The following is a 19,194-nucleotide window of genomic DNA, read 5'->3' as shown; positions in this document are numbered from 1 at the left end:
TTGTGTATTCCTGTAAAGGTTCTGTTCCATGGGTTCCCTTAACTGAAGGGTGGAGCCAGATGACTCTTCTTTCTTCTGCTTAAATCATGTCTAGAAGCTTTAAGAGGCCTTGGAGCCTCCAAGAATGGAATATAGAATTTCATAACTGCTCTTGAGTTATAGGACCTTGTATATGGAGTTGAAAAGGATTTCAGAGGTCATTTTATCCAACCTTGTTCTTCAGCAGATGAAGAGACTGAGGCCTGGAGAGGTTAAATGATTTGCTCAAGGTCACACAGGTAGTTAAGTGGCAAAGCCAGGACCTGTGCCTACTCCTTCTGATTCCAATTTGAGATCTTTTTCACAGACTGTCCATTCTACTTCTTTGGGAGCTTCTTGTACTTCAGGACTTCTCACACCCTTGCATTTTGACTTCTGACCTCATCATTCAACTAGCATTGCTCTTTCCAATATTACCAATGACCTAAGTCATTGCCAAATCTGATGGGCTAATCCTTGTTGATTCTGTGGTATTTGATGTTGTTAAAAGTCCCCTCTTCTTCCAACTTTTTCTTACATTACTCTTTTCTGGTTCTTCTCCTACCCTTTGGACCAATCTTCAGTCCCTTTTGTTTGATCATTGTCTTTGTCTCCAATCCTATGGGTGGGTGTACCTCAGGATTTTGTCTTGGACCCTCTACTCTCTATACATTCCCTCTGAATAATCTCAGCCGTTCCTATGGATTCCACTATCACTTCTTTATAGTCTTTCTTCTGAACTCCATTTCCACATCTCCAATTGCCTGTTGGAGATCTCTACCTAGATGTTACATAGGCATCTCAAACTCAAATTGTTCAGAACAAAACACAACCCATGTCTCCATTGGTGAGATTTTCCTGAGGCCTCTATTTTGCTGGGGGGTCTAAGACAGACTTCATTCTTTTCCTGGCCTTATTCCTTACTTCTGGATTTTAAAACCATACTTCTGCTACTATCTCATCCTAGGAATTCTCCAGCACCTGTGATCTCTTCTCCCTGAAACTATCTCTGTGGCCTTTTTAACCTAAAATATCCTTCTGCAAGACCTAACTCCCTTTCCCACTGGTAAGTCCCTCTTGGGCCTCCAGGCCTTATTATTCACTTCCATACTTCAAAACCCTTCTAGGATCCTTCATTTCCCCATCTTCCTGCCTTTCAACTCCCATTTAGATGTTGTCTTCCCCCATTAGAACATCAGCAACTTGAGCAGAGGAATTGTCTTTCTTTTTACTTTTATTGACATTTTCATTGCTTAGAACAGCGTCCTTCACATAGTAAGCACATGGTAAATGTTTCTTTTCCTTCCTCCCTTCCTCCCTCCCTTCCTTCCTTCCTTCCTTCCTTCCTTCCTTCCTTCCCTCCTTCCTTCCTTCCTTCCTTCCTTCCTTCCTTCCTTCCTTCCTTCCTTCTTTCCTTCCTTCCTTCTTTCCTTCCTTCCTTCCCTCCTTCCCTACTTCCTTCCTTCCTTTCTTCCTTCTTTCCACTGTGTTTCTCCCAATGCCCTCTATTTTCTTAGTTTTCCCTATTCTGTCAAGGGTAACCATCATTCTCCCAGTAATCTTTGAACTCTTCCTTTTCTCTGCCCTCTCACATCCAAACAATTGCTAATTTTTGCTGATACCACCTCCCAAATATACCTTGTCTCCTTATCGCCACCCACAAAACTACCCTCCTTTATTTCTACTCACATAACTATCATCCAAGCTCAGGCCAACTCTCAGTTGGACTATTATAATAGTGGGGAAGAGGAGGGAATAAACATTTATTAAGCACCTACTATGTGTCAGATGTTATGCTGAATGCTTTACAAATATAATCTCATTTGATCTTAACAACACTGGGAAGTAGGTGCCATCATTATTCCCATTTTACAGTTGAGGAAACTAAGGCAGACAAAAGTTAAGTGACCTGCTCAAAGTCATGTAGCTAGTAAGTGTTTGAGGCTGGATTTGAACTCAGGTCTTCCTGACTTGGACAGTACTCTATCCACTGTGCTACCTCGCTACCCAATTGGTCTCCCTGCCTCCATTCTTTCAATTTTCTAATCTGTGTTCCACAGAGCTACCAAAAATGACATCCTAAAATTTAGGTTTGATCATATTGCCATCTGCTCAAAAATTCTAGTGACTTTCTTTTGCCTCTGGACTAAAATACAAACTCAGTTATTTGCCTTTTAAAAAAAAATCTCTTTGAAGCCTCAACTTCAGTTGACATTCCTAGGTGAATTGTACATTGCTTTCCTTAATACGCTATATTTTAGCCAAATTGACCTGCTCGCTGTTATTTCTATACAACATTCCCTCTCTCCTCTCTGGGCCTTTAAAATAGGCTGCCCCCATTCCTGAAATACATTATTTCCTCTCTACCTCATTGCATCCTTAACTTCTTTCAAATCTCAGTTCAAATGTCATCTTTTACAGTAAGTCTATGCATCCAGTTGCTAGTTTAATTCTGCCAGAAATTGTAGCTAATTCATATCTATTTAGTATTCTGTCCTTCATGCCCAGAATCTATCAGTGTCTGGCATGTAATAGGTATTTAATACATGATTGTTTAAATAAATTAAAAGATGGTTCAGGGAGGGAAGAGAAAAAGGATAAAAAAGAAAGTTACATGAAAACTTTATTATCTTTTAAAGAAGAATAGCAAATTGTACATGAGAGAATTGCAGTTTTATGTGCAATCATATTTTTAAAAATTCCACTATTATGGAAATGCTTGTGTTATTTCATAAATTAAAAAAATTAGAAAAAAAGCTGGTGGGCCATTTATTAACACTGAAGTTGTACGGCTAGAGTTGGGTGCTAGATTCCTCTACAATTCTAGGACAGGACATGCTGAGCATAGGTTGCCTGTATCCAAGTTATACACACACACACATACACACACACACACACATGAAAGACCTCTGTTTTAATGTGTGTGCCATAGGATGAAATTTTTGTTACTTTCCTTCTAAATCATTCAGTCCTCATTTTAAATTATTTTAATTGGCCCTTTCTGTAGAAGAGCTTTTAATCAGAATGTATTTAGAACATGTTTAACTATCATGGTATTTGTTAAATTATCACAGAGGTTTGGTGTGCATGTTTTACATTCATTTTCTGACCCTCAGTGTTTCCTAGCTGCCTTTGAGGGAGTCTATCCAATATATCCACATATCTAACTTTTAAAAAAAGTATTTAATTTTGGGTTAAGCCATTTATGTATGTTTCTAGGCAGTATGTTTTTTGTCCTACACATCTGGAATTTACTCCTTTCTTTCCTCTGCCCCTTAGAGTCCTACAAAACTCAACTCAAACGCTCGCTCCTACACGAGGCCTTTCCTGATCCTCTCAGCTGCTGGGCTTCCCTCCTGAAATGATCTTGTATTTACTTTTCATTTACTTATTATTTCTGTGTGTATTGTCTCCATCAATAAAATGTAATATCCTTAATGGGAGATTATATCCCTAATGCCTGGCACAGAACCTGACAAATATTAAGTGCTTAAGAAATGCTTGTTAATTTACGTAAATATGTCAGTTACAGATCTAGCCAAGGAAAGGGCCTCAGAACCCATGTAGTCTGACAATATTACTTTACTAGTAAGGAAACTAAGGCCCATGGAGGTAAAATTACTTGCCCAAGGTTGTATTGTGGAGCCACTAGGTGGCGCCATAGTGTAGAGAATGCCCAGTCTGCAGTCAAGAAGATTGTTCTTCCTGAGTTCAAACTTGGCCTCAAGTACTTAACTAGCTGTGTGACCGTGGGCAAGTCACTTAGCCCTGTTTGCCTTAGTTTGCTCCTCTGTAAAATGAGCTGGAGAAGGAAATGGCAAACTTCTCCAGTATCTTTGCCAAGAAAACCAAAATAGTGTCACAAAGAGTTGGACACCACTAATAATTAATGAAGTGTGAAAGTTGCATAGATAGTAAGCCTCGGAGGTATGGTTGAAACCAAAACCTTATGACTTGAGAATCAGTGCTTTGTCCATTGGGCCATACTGCCTCCTCTCTGATAGAATTTTGCCAGTCTTGAATGACAAGATTCAATTCCAATGTGAGTGACTCAGCCTTTCCCATTTCTAATGTAAACAGGATGATGATTGTTCAGTTTACTTTGAATTCTGAATGAGCACTTAAATACAGGTTCTAAATGAACATTAAATATAATCAGATTTAGCTTTCACATCTCTATTGGAAGCATCAAAGTAATGTTATACTGAACATAATTAAATAGCTTATCATGATTTGGTGGAAAATCTGGGGTTCATTATCAAAAATCTCTGTTTCCCTTTGCTTCCTAGAGTAGGAACTAAGGAGGAGGGTGTCTACTGGATTCTATTTGATTTTTTAATATGTGAGTTCTCTCTCTCTTTCTCTCTTTTATCTCTCTCTTTCTTTCTCATCCTTCCCCCTTTCTCTGTTATATATACTTATATATAGTCAATAGGCATTGTATATTATATACATTTATGTTCCTTCTAAGCTTGACTATCATATCATAGTTCAGCTTGAATAAGGCAAAGACATCTCTAAACTCTCAAACTCTTCACTAAAACTTTTCTATGACACTTGAAGTCATCCTCACTTTGTTATTCTATTTACTCTTTTCTTTTCCTGTGCCCAAATTGCAATTTTTTTCTCTTTCTCTCTATTTTAACTATGTCCTTGACCAGTTCTTCACCACGTCTCCCGTAGACTACTGCAAATTCTCTAATTGTTCTCTCTGACTCTGGTCTTTAGTCTTCCAAACTATCTTGAACACTACTACCAGACTAATTTTTTAAAAAAATCATATGTATACAAAGTTGTAGTGGAAAAAATATTACTAAGAATCAAAAAACCTGGGTTTTAGTTCAGTTGTTCCCAATATCCAGCTATGAGACTTTGGGTAAGTCATTTAGCCTCCTTTTGTTTTTATTTCCTCATCTGTAAAATGAAGGTATTGGGGTAGGATATTCTTTAAGGTCTCTTTCAAGTCTAAAATTTTATGATTCTATGATGTAGTATCATTTCTTTGATTACAAAGCTTAAATGGCTTAATTTCTGCAGGATGAAAGCTAAACTCGCCATCCTGACATTTAAGACCCTTTAAAATCTTACCTCACCTTTTCTTTTCAACCTTATCATTTCTTAACACATCTCTATTAGAATTATGCAGGATTCATCATTATTCTTCCAACATTATATATAGATCTGGGCCTGGAGTCAGGAAGACCAGAGTTCAAATTTGGCCTCAGACACTAGTTATAGGACCAGAGGCAAGTTAGTCTCTGTTTGCCTCATTTTCTTCAACTGAAAAATGGGGATAAAAGCACCTACTCTGCAGGGTTGCAGGATCAAAGGAGAAAAATATTTATAAAGCATTAGGCAAAGAGACTGGCACAAAGTAGGCTTTATATAAATGCTTATTTTCTTCTTCTTCTTCTTCCCCCTTTCCATATATCTTAGCAAGCTTGGCATGCCCTTTCCTTTTTCCTTATCCTCTTTTATCTATTTAAATACTGGCTTCAAAGCTCAGATCAAGTCCCTCTTTCATAAAGCACCTAATTATATTTTAAGAAGCTTTAATAAAATAAATTACTGATATATTGCAATTGTGGTATAATAAAGTTTCATTGAGAAGGGGGGTTTTAAAACAAATAACAGTCTGCAGAATAGAGTGAAAAGTAAATATTGTATTAAGGGTCAGGAAACCTGAAATCTTATATTTAAAATGGTATTTTAAATTGAAAATCACGAATTGGTCAAAACCCACCTATGTTAATAATTTTTGTTGTTTCTGTTGTTGTCAGACTGTCTGTGACCCCAAGTGAGATTTTCTTGGCAAAGATACTGGAGTGGTTTGCCATTTCCTTCTCCAGCTCATTTTACAGATAAGGAAACTGAGGGTCACAGAGCTAGTAAGTGACTGCAGACTGGATTTGAACTCAGGTCCTGTGTTCTATCTACTGAGCCACCTAGCTGCCCTAATAATAATACCATCTAATATTTATACATGGGTGATATCTCCTTTGATCCTTTCAATAACTCTGAGAGGTAGGTTCTATTATTACCCTCATTTTACAGATAAGAAAACAGAGATTGAGAAAAGCTAGGTGACTTGTTTAGTGTCATACAGCTAGTTAGTATCTGAGGCAAGACTTTTGTCTCCAAGTTCAGCACTCAGTTCACCTCATTACCTAGCTGCCAAAGACATTAACTTCCTCCATTTCTTTGCTTTCTATTCCCTTCCTGTAGGCAGGCAAACTTTCTCTTTTCTCAAATGGCTCCATTCTCTAGTTACTGCATCTTCTTCTATGCAATACCTGACACACCTGCCAAGTGACTTTTGCCATTCACCCAATAAAAACCCTAAACCATTCCGTGAATAAGCTCAATGTTAGGGAGCATGACCAATGGATCAGATTAAACATTTGAAACCTTGCCTCCATGCAGATCTATCTAGCTTTTAATTTTACATACATATATACATACTACACATATATGATAATATAGGAAATACTTGTGTGTGTATGTGTATATATACATATATACACATATACATATACACATATACATATACATACATATATATATGTATACATACGAAATCTAGAGAACCAAGGAAATTATTTTTACATATTCTGTTCAACCTAGTGCCACTGACTAAGTTAGAAGATAGAAATAATAGCTCAGAACCCTGGAATTCTTCAGGATGGAATATATTAAGTATAACATGACAGGCTTTCTTCCTCTTTTAGAATTATAAAGTATGTCAAACTCTGAAATAGCCACATCTATAGTTTTCCTAATTTCAAGATTTCCAGCTAATTTTGAATGACTCAATTTTACCCATCTCATTTATGTTCATTTTAAAGTAATTTTCTTATCTGAGATCATTTCATTTCCAGATTCATTGGCCTCAATGTCAATGTAAGTCCCATTACTATTAATTTATCTATTCATCTAGTAATGAGCTACACGTGGGCATAAAGAGAAGCATATGCCCTAGGGAAAAATTTAATTACAGTGATGATAATAATAGTATTCTGTACCTACATTCTATTTATGGTGATTTCCTCTTTTTTTATAGTATATTTCATGTGTGATTGATCTCACTAAAGCTATTTCAACCTACTGAGTGAAAGGTATGCCCTTATTAAGTATTCTTCAGAGTCCAGGATATTTCACTTAAAAAATAAGAAAAATGTATCTATGCTTGTGTTTCACAGGGACCTTTTAATGTCTGTCCCTTGGATGAGAAATCATGCCCTGGATTTCTTTAAGAGTCATGAAAGAGACAAGAAAAATAGGATACCGATCTAGCAAAGAGAGAAAAATAAAGGCCTGCTGCCTAAACCCAAGAAGTCAAAGTGCGTTTCAAAGTCTTGTTCACAAGGAAGTCACACTCAATAAGAGTCAGAAGGTAAGATTTGCTGCTCACAATTTTAATTTTTTAGAGATTCTATAGAAACTGTTACCACTTGAAATCATAAAAAATTCAGATAGTTGACAAAAGGTACCTCTTTTCTTCCTGAGGTCAGGTCAACTGCCTGAATTCTAGAAGCCACGACATAGCCCTCCATAGTGACATTGTTACAGACAATGTGTAAGAAAGGTTTCTCTTTACAGCAGGGAAAGATCTGTTGTATTTAATGCCAGTAAGAAAGAATTGAAACCTATACATGAGTCCTCATTGTGGATGAAGGATTAATAAGGCAGCATGGTTTAATGGGAAGATCATTGGACTTGAGGGCCAAGAGACTTGGGTCATAATGTAAGATCTACAAACTGGTTATTTGAAATTAGACAATATACTAAGCCTATCTGAATTACTCTTAAGTGAAACAGTTGAACTAAAGAAACTGTATAGACTCCTTCCAGTTCTATGATTCCAAGTTTTTTTTTCAGTAGATATTTTATTTTAAGGGAAAAGTTAATCTACTCAGAAATCATATGTGTGTATGGCATGGGGGAGGAATACCACACATCATATTTGACAGTTTTGACTACCTAATGAAACACATTTGTTATAACTGTCTTTCAGAGAAATGCACAAACAAGTTGACTTACCTCTACCATTCCTATTTTTCCATCATCATTCTGCCCATATTGATCCACAAAAGTTTTCATTTCAGGTGACAAATCCTAAACATGGTCAAAAGGATTCATTAGAAATTCACAACTGCTTTATGCTTTAATGTTCATGATGTGCCACAAAAAACCTAAAACTGACAGTATTTATGTGTTTTATTAAATATGCTCTTGGAAGTGGAAAACAGTGGGCTGATGTAGAATTATTACAGATTTCAAAGGTAATATGGGAAGACAATGTAGTATGATTAATAGAGGACTGGCCTTGGAGTCAGGAATAGTTGGGCTCAAGTTCTGACACATACTGGTTATAATGAAAAGCAATTCAAAAGTGTAATTTGGTAAATTCATTTAAACTCAAGGCTGGATGCAACTTTCTCAAATAGTAAATTACAGATAAGATGGCTAGTATAATGATTTCCCCATGTTGATAAAATCACAGGTCCAAATAAACAAACAAAAAGGTTACAGTTATGACTGCCAATTTCAAATATGTTTCTCAGATTTCTCTACCATTCTTAGTTTTGAAAATTTAAAAATATTGATTCCAACACTAGCTGATGTTTTATATACTATCTTCATTTGATGGTCACAACAACCCAATTTCAAATACAGTTATACCCTTGTACAGGCATGGAATCTAACTTGAGTTACTTGTCCGTGGTTACACAACTAGTAATTGCCAGAGGTGAGAACTGAACTCATGAACTGGTTTCAAGTTCAACATTCTTTCCACCACTACACTGCCTATTCTAAGCTATTCAGCACATTTAAATAGGAAATACACATTGCTAATGTGCTTAGAGACAATGCATATGTGGAATTAGATTTGAACCAGAAGTTTTGAATACTGACTCTACTATTTGTTACCTGTGTAACCGTGGGTAAGTCACTTTATCTCTTTGGAGCCTCAATCTTTTTAGCCCCTAACATAGAAGATTTGGACAAAATGATGCTTAAGAGTTTGTCTATGTTCAATCTCTATGATATTTCTGTTGCTTATTCTTCTATGAATACATCCATCTTTAACTCCACTATGTAATCTTGTCAGCTTATCAGATATAAATGTATAGCTTATTTAAAATGTTGATATCATTAATATTTTTTTTAAACTTGGGAGAAATTAGAAAGTTAAAGAAAAATTCCTCTTTGAAACAAAGTTAGGATGTTTGTAGCAAGAAGGAAGCCATAAAGGGAGACTATTTATTTTTATGTAAGAGGACTACGTGCCTGAACCAAAAATACTTAACGACTAAGCTCATCTGAGACAGACCATAGCCGAGATCTGGGGCAACTTTTTTGCAACTTGCTGATAGCATTTCGCTCTCAGAACTTTGCCTAGCAACATAACTTCAAGACATGCTTTCCAATGTTCATTTGTTTTCAACTTATCTTGCTATGACATTCCCTATTTTATGTGTATTAATAAATATGAGCATAGAGCAGGGTTGAATTTGTGTCAGAGAATCTGGGTTTAAATCTTAATTCTGCCACTTCCTCCATATGTGATCTTGGGCAAATGACCTGAACCTTAATTTCCTTATCTGTAAAATTAGGGGAGTTTGAGTAGCTGATCTCAATATCTCTTGCAGCTCTAAATTTAAATCTGTAATCCTATCAGTTGGTTGAGGAACAATAAATCTAATTTGTTTGGTCATGTTTTGGTTTGGTCTTTCCATCTGTACCATAAGTTGTGTTAGCTCTCCAGTGCTAAAGTTATACACAGTCTTCTCATAGTCTGAATATAGGCTAGAAGCTAAGAAGCTGACTTTGTAAATATTGTTCTATAACATGGCCCACTTATGTGGTTAACTAGGGCCAAATAAACCTTATTTCCCTAATGGAAGCCCATTTTAAATAGGCCACCATGTACTAATATCTTACTCTGTGGCCTTGAGAAAATCAATTAGGCTTCAGTTTTCTGATAAATGAGATGACTGTAGTATGACTTACCTTTTACCCAGTTTGATGGGGAAACCAATACGTTAATATAATTTTAAAAGTTCCATATTGAGGCTAATTATTATTATTGCATTGGTAGTGTCACAAAGTCAATTTTGATTCAGTATATATCTCTTTCAGTAGAAGTGAGGTAACAAAGCAATTTGAAACCGAACACATTATTTCAGCTGTATAAACTACCAATAAGAAACAATTTGCAATTATTTAAATTTACATGAAAGAAAAATGTCAAAAAGTTAAATGAGAAAGCTCACAGAGGAGGAATACTGGCAATATAGAACTCTTAATTTTTGATAGAATCTAATTTGCAAATTTAATTTCCCCAGAGCCATAGATGTTAAATTAGCATTTGGGAAAACAGAATTAGGAACCAATGATTTTTAGCAACAGTTTTGTAATTAAGAATGTGAACTCATTGGACAAAGATTACAGCCAAATAAATGTTTTACAGAGTATACAGTCCAGGGCAATAATACACTGAAAATTTATCATTATAACCGAATCATAAATTCTATTAAAACATTACCTAAGTGCCAGTTTTGGCATGAAACACTAAACTTAAGACATTTACTTGGTTATTATATTTGACTTTATATCATATTTAACACAAATAAAGCAGCTAAGAGTTCATGAGTATTATAAAAAGCCTATTTTCAGATTCTGCAACCTTTTATGTCTGAACACAGGATAGGTATAGGACTCTAGTTTTCAGGTTGAGTCTTCCAGCCTTTCCATCGTAGAAAAGAACATGAAATTTTAAAAAGCAGAATTCAGTGAAGCTTCTGATGAATGTGAGCTTTCACATCCAGAAAAATTATTTAGCTCTGAAATATCCAATAATGTAGATCTATAATCCAGAAAAAAGCCCAGGGATCAGGATATCTGACAACTTCAGATGATTTCTTGGCAGTACTCAAGTTTATTATTGTGGGATTACTTGTTTTAGTAGAGCATTCCAGAAACATAGTCATGATAAAGGGGGGAAAATAAGCACTAACCATTTGCAAAATATAATATAGTATACAGGAGCAATCTATAAAAAGATATAAATGTTATAGTGGGAGCAAAGCAAGAATAATCTGCAAGCATTTTTTTTATAGTACTTGGTGAATATTTGAATTTCTAGGAGGCAAAGATGAGTTTTAAAGCATTGCGTTTGTTTCTAGAAAATCTGGTTTCTTTGTAAAAACTGCAGATTTATTTATGTGCATATTCCAGGACATCAATCTTTTACATAATTAACTCAAATATTCTCATTCTTAGAGGTTGTAGCAAAACTGAATTTTAACAACTGGTTAATTTTAAGTATATATTTTTTTAAATGAAGAACAGAACAGTTTTCATTACTGTAGAGATAAATGCCAAAGATATGCTGAGTTGCAATGGAGCATTTTGATGGATTTATTCACATGATAATTTATCAGATTTCTTTTGGCCTCTTTTTTTGACAGGATGACAAAAACGTAACAGAGAAAAAAATTATCTTCAAGTTTTGAGTAATGTCATATCTGGGTAACATAGTCCTTTATAGTGCTATATGATATCAAACGCAGTTGACCAATGACTTCCACAATCATCATTTCATGGTGAAGACCTTCAAGGGACTGATGTAAAGTAATATACGTCATGTGTAGATTTATGTCATATATTTGCAGTTAGGAAGTAGGGATTGGAGATTAAAAAAAAAGCCATGTTGAAATTGCAAAGAGTCATTCACATATAAATGTAAATTAATTATTTCAAATAGCTTTTCCTACTGAAATGCAGCCTTATATAAATCCCAATATATTAGTGAAATGTATAACCTATTTTTTTCTTTACGTAACTACCTCCTTTATATTTAAGAATATTTCTTTACATAGGAAGGCACATTCTAGTTGGATTCTGGTTGTGTCCCCCTTCCTCCTTCAAGTGTTGTCTAGGTAACAAAAATAATTCCTCATTTGTTTAATAACTTATTTTAAGCATGAGCATTCACTGGTGATTTTCTAAATGCTATTATTGATACCGACAAACATAATGTCACTTTCTGAGTCTTGTAACTCTCATTTCTCATACTTCTAACTTTTGGATTATTGTCTTACAAAGAGATACGAGGACCTTTTCAAACTAAATTTTCATTCATTGTTTCATTCACTTATTGCTCAGTTTTTCCTCCTGTCGAGGACCATGTCCCTACCCCCCCACCCCTTTCCCATTTGAACACAAGAAACAGTACCTATTGCCACATAGAAAAACCTGCAGATCTATTTCCTGACCACCAAGGGGCAGAAACAGATTTCTGCCCCCTTCACTTTCCACTAAGAAAGCAGAGTTAAAGATAAGCTCAGCCAGCTAACTCGCTATTACAGGTACTGATGTGCAAAAGGATCTGAAACCAGCAGCTCTTCCCCTTGAGGCTTTTGCATCACAAGTTCAAGGTACATGATTTTAAAGCACCCACATTTCAGCTAATAGCTTTTTATCTTCTACGAAGTGATTTATTATTTTTTTTGAAGGTATTTGGAAAACATCATGTTTTCAAATAGTGAAGAAACCTTTAGGTGTAAAATTAGTTGAAAAATAAGCTTCTACCACTCGTCTTTCAGAAGAACATGCAGATGCATTTTCCCCCCTACAGTGGCGAAAGACTTAATTTATTTTTAAAAGAAATGTCACGGACTTTTAAACAGACGAAGGAAAGAATCCCTACACAACAAAAACAACCCCCAGACCTTAAAGAACCGAACCTACCAATCCAGCCTTCTTCCGCGCCTGCTGCAGCTCCTGGATCAAGTTCTGCAGCTCCTTACCTTCCAGGTAACCACTTCCTGCAAGCAACAAAGACAATTCGCTGGTACTCTTGAGTTTTTCCTTCAACTCTTGGGTTAATTTTGTGTGTGTGGGTTGCGGGCGGGAGGTGAAGTGAAGTGCGCGGGCGTGCGTTGGTCAGAAAGAACATTTTCAGTCCCCGTATTTACAAGCAACCGAGACATTAGGGCACAATTATAGCTCTTAAAGGCAGTTAAGGACAAGCAGAGTATTTCTCAGCCGTAAGGCAGAAGGTATTTAAACTTTGATCCATATAAGTGGGGCAAAATGGATTGAATCTCTGATTCAACCACACAGCTCGCAGAGAGCATAGCAACCTACTCCCCAAGATAAAGGATCTCTTCAGAGCAGATTTTCCCCCGCCCCCAAACCCCAGCAAAGATCTTGTAAAGGCAAAAGTTTTGCAATTACATTAAAACAACCACATCCACACACCCCCTCATAGAAAAACAGCACAAACTTTTGGGCTGTTTGTACAGCCACCAGTGGTGGTGATGAAGTTACAGAAAAGACAACTGCACATCATGGGGCGAGGGAGCAACTTGGGACAATAAAAAACTAACAAAAAAAGATAGTCACCATCAACGTCGAAATGGAGCCAGATCTCGAAAAACTGTGAGGCTGTGATCAGGGATGCTTGCAGGTGGGACTCTGCCATTGTATCGGTGATCTCTGTGTGTGCCAGTGTGTATGTGTATGTGTGTGGTAAACGAGTGTGTATAAGAGACGGAGTGTGTGTGTGTGTGTGTGTGTGTGTGTGTGTGTGTGTGTGCGTGTGCGCGTGTTTGTGTGGGTTGGTGAGTGAAAAAGCAAGTGGCTATAAGAGCACTGGATCCTGGAACTGCCCAGCGCTGTCCACGGTGCTGCTCAAGTCGTTCTGCTCGTGATCCAGCACTCTCAACTCCTCACCGCTCTCAGAATTTATCAGGACAGCTTCAAGCCCAGCCACGCCTCCTTTTGCCTTCTATCCATCCCTCTCCCCTCGTGTCCCCGCCTCTTGTTCCCTCCTGTCTCTCCCCTCCCCTCCAGTTTGCTTCCTTTTCTTCACATTGAAGAAAAGCTGCGTGCTTGGTGTGACAGGAATCATCAGGTGGTGGGAGACCCTTCCTGAAGGCCAGGCTCAGAGAATTTGGTCTTTCGTCTTCTTGACTTTCCTCTGCCGAAAAACCACTACTAAAATTCATTAATGCATGCAAAATAAAATTATCTGATAAAAGTACTCATTTTAAAAAAAATTTTTTAAAAAAGGAAATTGGTCAGGAGTTTTGTTGTTGTGATTATTTGGTCTAGACCAGTGATTTCAATAGTTTAGAGAACTCCCCAGCATTTATCACAGTGTCTGGCGAATTGTAGGTGCTTAGTACACGTTTATCGACTGACTGGAAACTCCATCTTGAACTTATTGTCTTAGAGAGTTGTTCATTTCACCGAAAGCTTAAGCAACTAATCCACAACCACACAGCTGGCATATTGAAGATGCTAGACTTGAACCTAGGTCTTCCTTCTTCTAAGACTTGTACTCTACCCACTATTCTACTGGTTAAGAATGTTAGAAAAATAGAAAACATGACCATCCACCAATATTAAAATAGTTTTAATAATAAGAATTATTATTAAAACACATTCACATTTCAAGTAGAAAAGGTTAAGTGGTCAAAAGAAGTAATTAAATCATGACTATGCACTGTTAGGAATGGCTCACTCTTCTCTAGCACTTTTTAAGATTTACATAACCCTGTCTCATAAAACACTGTAGGTAACACAAGTATTATTACATCCTCATTTGAAGAATGAAGGAATAGACCCAAGGGGGGGGGGGGGGTCAATGACTTGTTCAGAGTAACATAGCTAGTATGAATGAAGATTGCAAACCCAAGTCCACTGATTCTAAGTCTAGAGCTATGTTCCACCCCATCATACAGTCTGTCTTTGTCTGTATGTTACAAAGTGAAGTAGTGATTTGGAAAACAGTTAATTTGACAGAGGTGGTTAATGGCCTTTTCGTCTCTTTGTGGAATAGGTGATTGAAGAAGACTTGAGTTCAAGAATTGCTCCAGATACTTGCTATCCATGTGATTCTGGGCAAACAATTTAACCTTTTTTCACACTCACTTCTTTATCTGTAAAATGGGAATAGTAATATCTGTAGGCCTTACTTTACAGGGTTGTTATGAGGATCAAATGGGATAATGTACATAAACATTACAAACCATAAAGGTCATATCAGTCAGCTATTATAAGTAGTAGTACTGTTGACAGAGTTTCCTGTGATTTTTTCATATAGTTTGTATAGGTCATGATTTCTTCATTAAAGGCTAATTCCTCAGTCTGATATAATCTAGAAGATCTTCCACAATCTAGTAGCAGTTTCCTTCCAAATTAATGAATGAAAAAACATTTTAAAAAGCATTGATGATGTGCCAGGCACTGTGATAAGTTTGGATGTGACAAAACAGAAGTCTCTGCCCTCCAAGAGCTAAGAAGTAAGCATATAAAGGGAAACTGGTAAGGGGGTTGGATATGGTTTGGAAGTGGCATGGTGCCTTAGTTCTGGGTAAAATAAGGTAAAAACTCATTTATCAGAAGCAAAAGTCTAGGGGTTAAGTTCAGGTTGCAGTGGGAAGGGGAGAAGGAGGATGGCCAGTATGCAGATGACATGGTTTGGAAATGGCCAAGTGTCATAATGGCTTTTCAACATTACATCATACTATACTCCTTTACTTTTCTAGCTCCAGACAAACTATTCCAGGTCTATCTCAACCTTTATACCCTTTTATTATACTGTTTCTTATACTTATAATATCCTTCTTTTTTAGTCTTCATCTATTGAAACTCTCTGCCCACCTTTCAAGAACAAGTTTAAGTATTATAAGTATAAAAACTAAAGTCACCTTCTACATGAAGCTTTCCCTGACATCTCCAAGGCCTCATTTTTTTCTTGATCAGAATTATCACAATGCATTGTGTGTGCTTCTGTTATTTTCCTAAAATTCCATTTTGTATCATATTTCTTGATATATTAATCTTAATTCCCTTAGTAGATTGAAAATTCCTTGAAGGTGGGAACTATGTTCCTCAGTGCCAAAAACAGTGCATTGAACATAGTAGGAAAATGATTATTTCATTGATAAATATTTGGTTATTGAAGATAAGAGTGGAGTTATAGTTGGAAAACTCCATTCATAAGAATGCTCTCAAGGGAAATTTCAGGAAATTTTAAGTTACCAATAGGGAAAAGACGAATTCCCACAAAGGCAAATGCTTAGAAAGTAAATTATTATTTTAAAAAAATTATAAAAGAAATCACCACTGCTATGACATTTGTTGCTAGTGATTCCTTTGAAAGTAGGAGACCAATTAGTTATTTCTTTCTGTCACCTTTTGAAACCATCTCTAATTACAATGAGGCAAGGCATGGCACAGTTACAAATGAAGTGTCAAATCTTGCCAATATTGATTTGATATTGTCACTAACCCCTATCATTTTTCTGGAGTAAAAGCAGTAGGACCCATCAGTTTCTGTTTCTGGGAAACATGACTAAACCTAGTTGGTAACATGGAAAATTTTTAAAAAAAACTTATTAAGTCACCTTAACTTGGCAATATTGAAATGGCTTTCTAACTGCAGACTCTTTCCCTCAATTCAAGGCTATACATAGAACTGCCAGAATAATATTCCTAAAGCACCAATATGATTATGCCACTCAACTGTTTAACACCTTCAGGGGTTCTCTAGTGTCTCCTAAAAGACATTAAATTTTTTAGCTTGGAATTCAAGATCCATCTTTAACTTCTCCCATATCTCGATGACTTTCATTCATTCATTCATTCATTCATTCATTCATTCATTCATTCATTCATATATGTATATGTGTGTGTGTGTGTGTGTGTGTGTGTATAAAATGTCCTAAATTCTGACCAAACTAAACCATTCTATTCTTTGAATACATCTTCCCATTTTTATTTCTGTCACCACTTTGAAAAAGCTTTCCCTGCTTCCTAGTTTATTGTGACCTCTCCCTTGTTGGAACTATTTTCTGCCTCATTTACACTTGATAATTCAATGATAGTTCAATCACAGTCTTCCTATGCCTTGTGGAACTTTTGTGTGCCTCTTTCATGGCACCTGTTATATTCTAACTTATATAATAGTTTTTTAAAATATGTGTTTATCCTCAGTATTAGACCAGAGCTCCTTTAGAACAAGCAGTCTGTATTATTCATTTGTTAATCCCTTATAGTACCAAACACAATTCCTTGAAATTGTAATGTACAATATATGTAATGAATGACTGAAAATGGGAAAAGTAATTTGTATGAATATAAAACCATAACAAAATCTTGCTATTTGCTTCATCATGTGGTCTGCATTCTAAATTCAATGAAGATTAATCATTTCTGATTTGGAAGGAATTCTTGCTGAATTTCTTGACCCTTGCATAGCCATAGTAATTGAGGTCAGGTTTAGACTGATACTTTAAAAGATTTGTTATGTAATTGCTGTGGGCACTGCCTTCCATGGTGCAGCTCAAAACCTTTGTACAACTTCTCATCTTGTGCTATTTTTGTCCATGTATTTCCACAAACTATTCACAGAGGAACCATAGAAGAGTTTGAAATGCTTTGGAGGCCTCCAAGTTGAGATCTCCATTCAACAGGCAGTTGGAGAGGTAGATTAGAATTCAAGAGAAAGATATAGGCTAGATATGCAGCTAGGTGAGTCATTTGTGTAGAAATGATAATTGAATTCATGAGACCAGATGATTGATGAGAGTGTAGACAGAGAAAGGCCGTCTTTTAGAGGGCCAAAGAGAGAGTACACTGAGGTACATTCACACCTGGAGGCACCACAAGGATGATGAGCCTATAAAACAGACTGAGATAATTGGTTTGCCAGGAAGGAATAGAACCCCTTTAAGGTCAAAAGTGTCATGAAAACCAAGGAGGAGAGAGTGCACAGAAGAAGGAGGTGGCTTACAGTGTAAAATTCTACAATGAAATTAGAATGAGGAGATGAAAAGACAATTGAATTTGGCAATATTGAGATCATTGGTGATCTTTGAATATTTTTGGTCATGCATGTGTGTATGTGTGTGTGTGTGTGTGTGTGTATGTGTGCATGCATGGACACGTGCAATTTGAAGCCTGTTTTCAAGAGATTTGAAATGTGAGTGGTATAAAATAGAAGCAAGTAGTGTAAATAGTTTTTTTCTCTTAGAAATCTGGTTTTGAAAAGGAGGAAAATGATGATAGTTTGAGAGGATGGTAGAATCAAGTTTTTTTTTTCTTAAAGTAACAGAGGTGGGGCAGGTGAGTAGGCCACTGGTCTGGGAGTCAGGAGGACCTGAGTTCAAGTTCAGTCTCAGACATGACACTTGCTAGATGTGTGACCCTGGGCAAATCACTTCACCCTGACTGCCTTACAAAAAATAATAAAATAATAGAGAAATGTAAGTAAGGGGTGACTGCAAATTAATGAGGGAGAAGGGATGATTGAAGAAGTAAGGTCCTAAAGGCAATGACATCAAGCAAATACATAGTAGAGTGGGTGTTGTCAAGTAGATAGGAGGGGTAAGACTGATAATGGAAGAGTATGAAGGAGAAGGTAGGTAGCAGCCTAAAAGGGTAACTTTTGCCTAGGAAACCTATTACTTTGAATCATAAGGCACATGTACACAAGAGTAAGTTTGCTAACCATAGGTCATCAAATTTTCATACCCTTCCCAGTCAAAAAGGTAGATTGGGATGGGGCCTAGACCTGTGATTTCATTGGTAAAGGAATCCCCCAGGTAAGGAAACTCCTTTGACCAATACAAATTGGTACCTTCTTTGTGGTTCTTAGAGAGTTGCTTAGAGCCCTGAAAAGTTAACTGATCTGCCCAGGGTCACATAGCCAATATATGTGAAAGGCAGGACTTGAACCCTGGTCTTGGCTTTTAGACTGACTGCCTCTGCACCATGCCTCACTGCCTTTCATGAAGCCTGTGTTATAAAGGCCCTTAGCCTTGTTTGGTGGCCAGGTAGAGTAACAATTAGTGGCAAGGAATAGAAGTTAGGTGGGAAACGACCTTAGTCTGAGGCTTGGGGACAAAGTGATGATTGATTTACTTACTTTCAAAGCATCAGATTGGACAACCCCAAAGTTGAATTAATAAGTGATGATGTCTAGTGCTGCTGTAGGCCAAATGCCTGGGTAGAGAGGGGCAGGAAGGGTAGGATAGATAGCCAAATCATAACTAGAATAGGTAGTGTTTATATAACCTTTTCAGGTTTGTAAAGCGCTTTACATATATTTTCTCATTTGATCCTTACAATAGCCCTGTGAAATAGGGGCTGTTGTAG

The 19,194-nt window shown here is 36.7% G+C and overlaps 1 protein-coding gene across 1 annotated transcript in view; it reads right to left on the bottom strand.

The window, feature by feature from the left end:
• Positions 1–13,775, bottom strand: part of CALB1 (calbindin 1) — a 38,252-nt gene extending 24,477 nt beyond the window's left edge. Inside the window, exons 1-3 of the mRNA XM_072603614.1 lie at positions 13,432–13,775; positions 12,775–12,851; positions 8,059–8,133 (exon numbers count right to left, since the gene is read on the bottom strand). Of these exons, the coding sequence (XP_072459715.1) occupies positions 8,059–8,133; positions 12,775–12,851; positions 13,432–13,510 (231 nt within the window). The 5' untranslated portion in view covers positions 13,511–13,775. The remainder of the gene's footprint in view (positions 1–8,058; positions 8,134–12,774; positions 12,852–13,431) is intronic.
• Positions 13,776–19,194: the final 5,419 nt, after the last annotated feature.

The sequence above is a fragment of the Notamacropus eugenii genome, chromosome 4 (assembly GCF_028372415.1).
Source record: "Notamacropus eugenii isolate mMacEug1 chromosome 4, mMacEug1.pri_v2, whole genome shotgun sequence".
In the NCBI taxonomy this organism is placed as follows: Eukaryota; Metazoa; Chordata; class Mammalia; order Diprotodontia; family Macropodidae; genus Notamacropus; species Notamacropus eugenii.
Note: the sequence above shows the minus strand (reverse complement) of the source record. Positions and strands in the feature narration are given on the sequence as shown.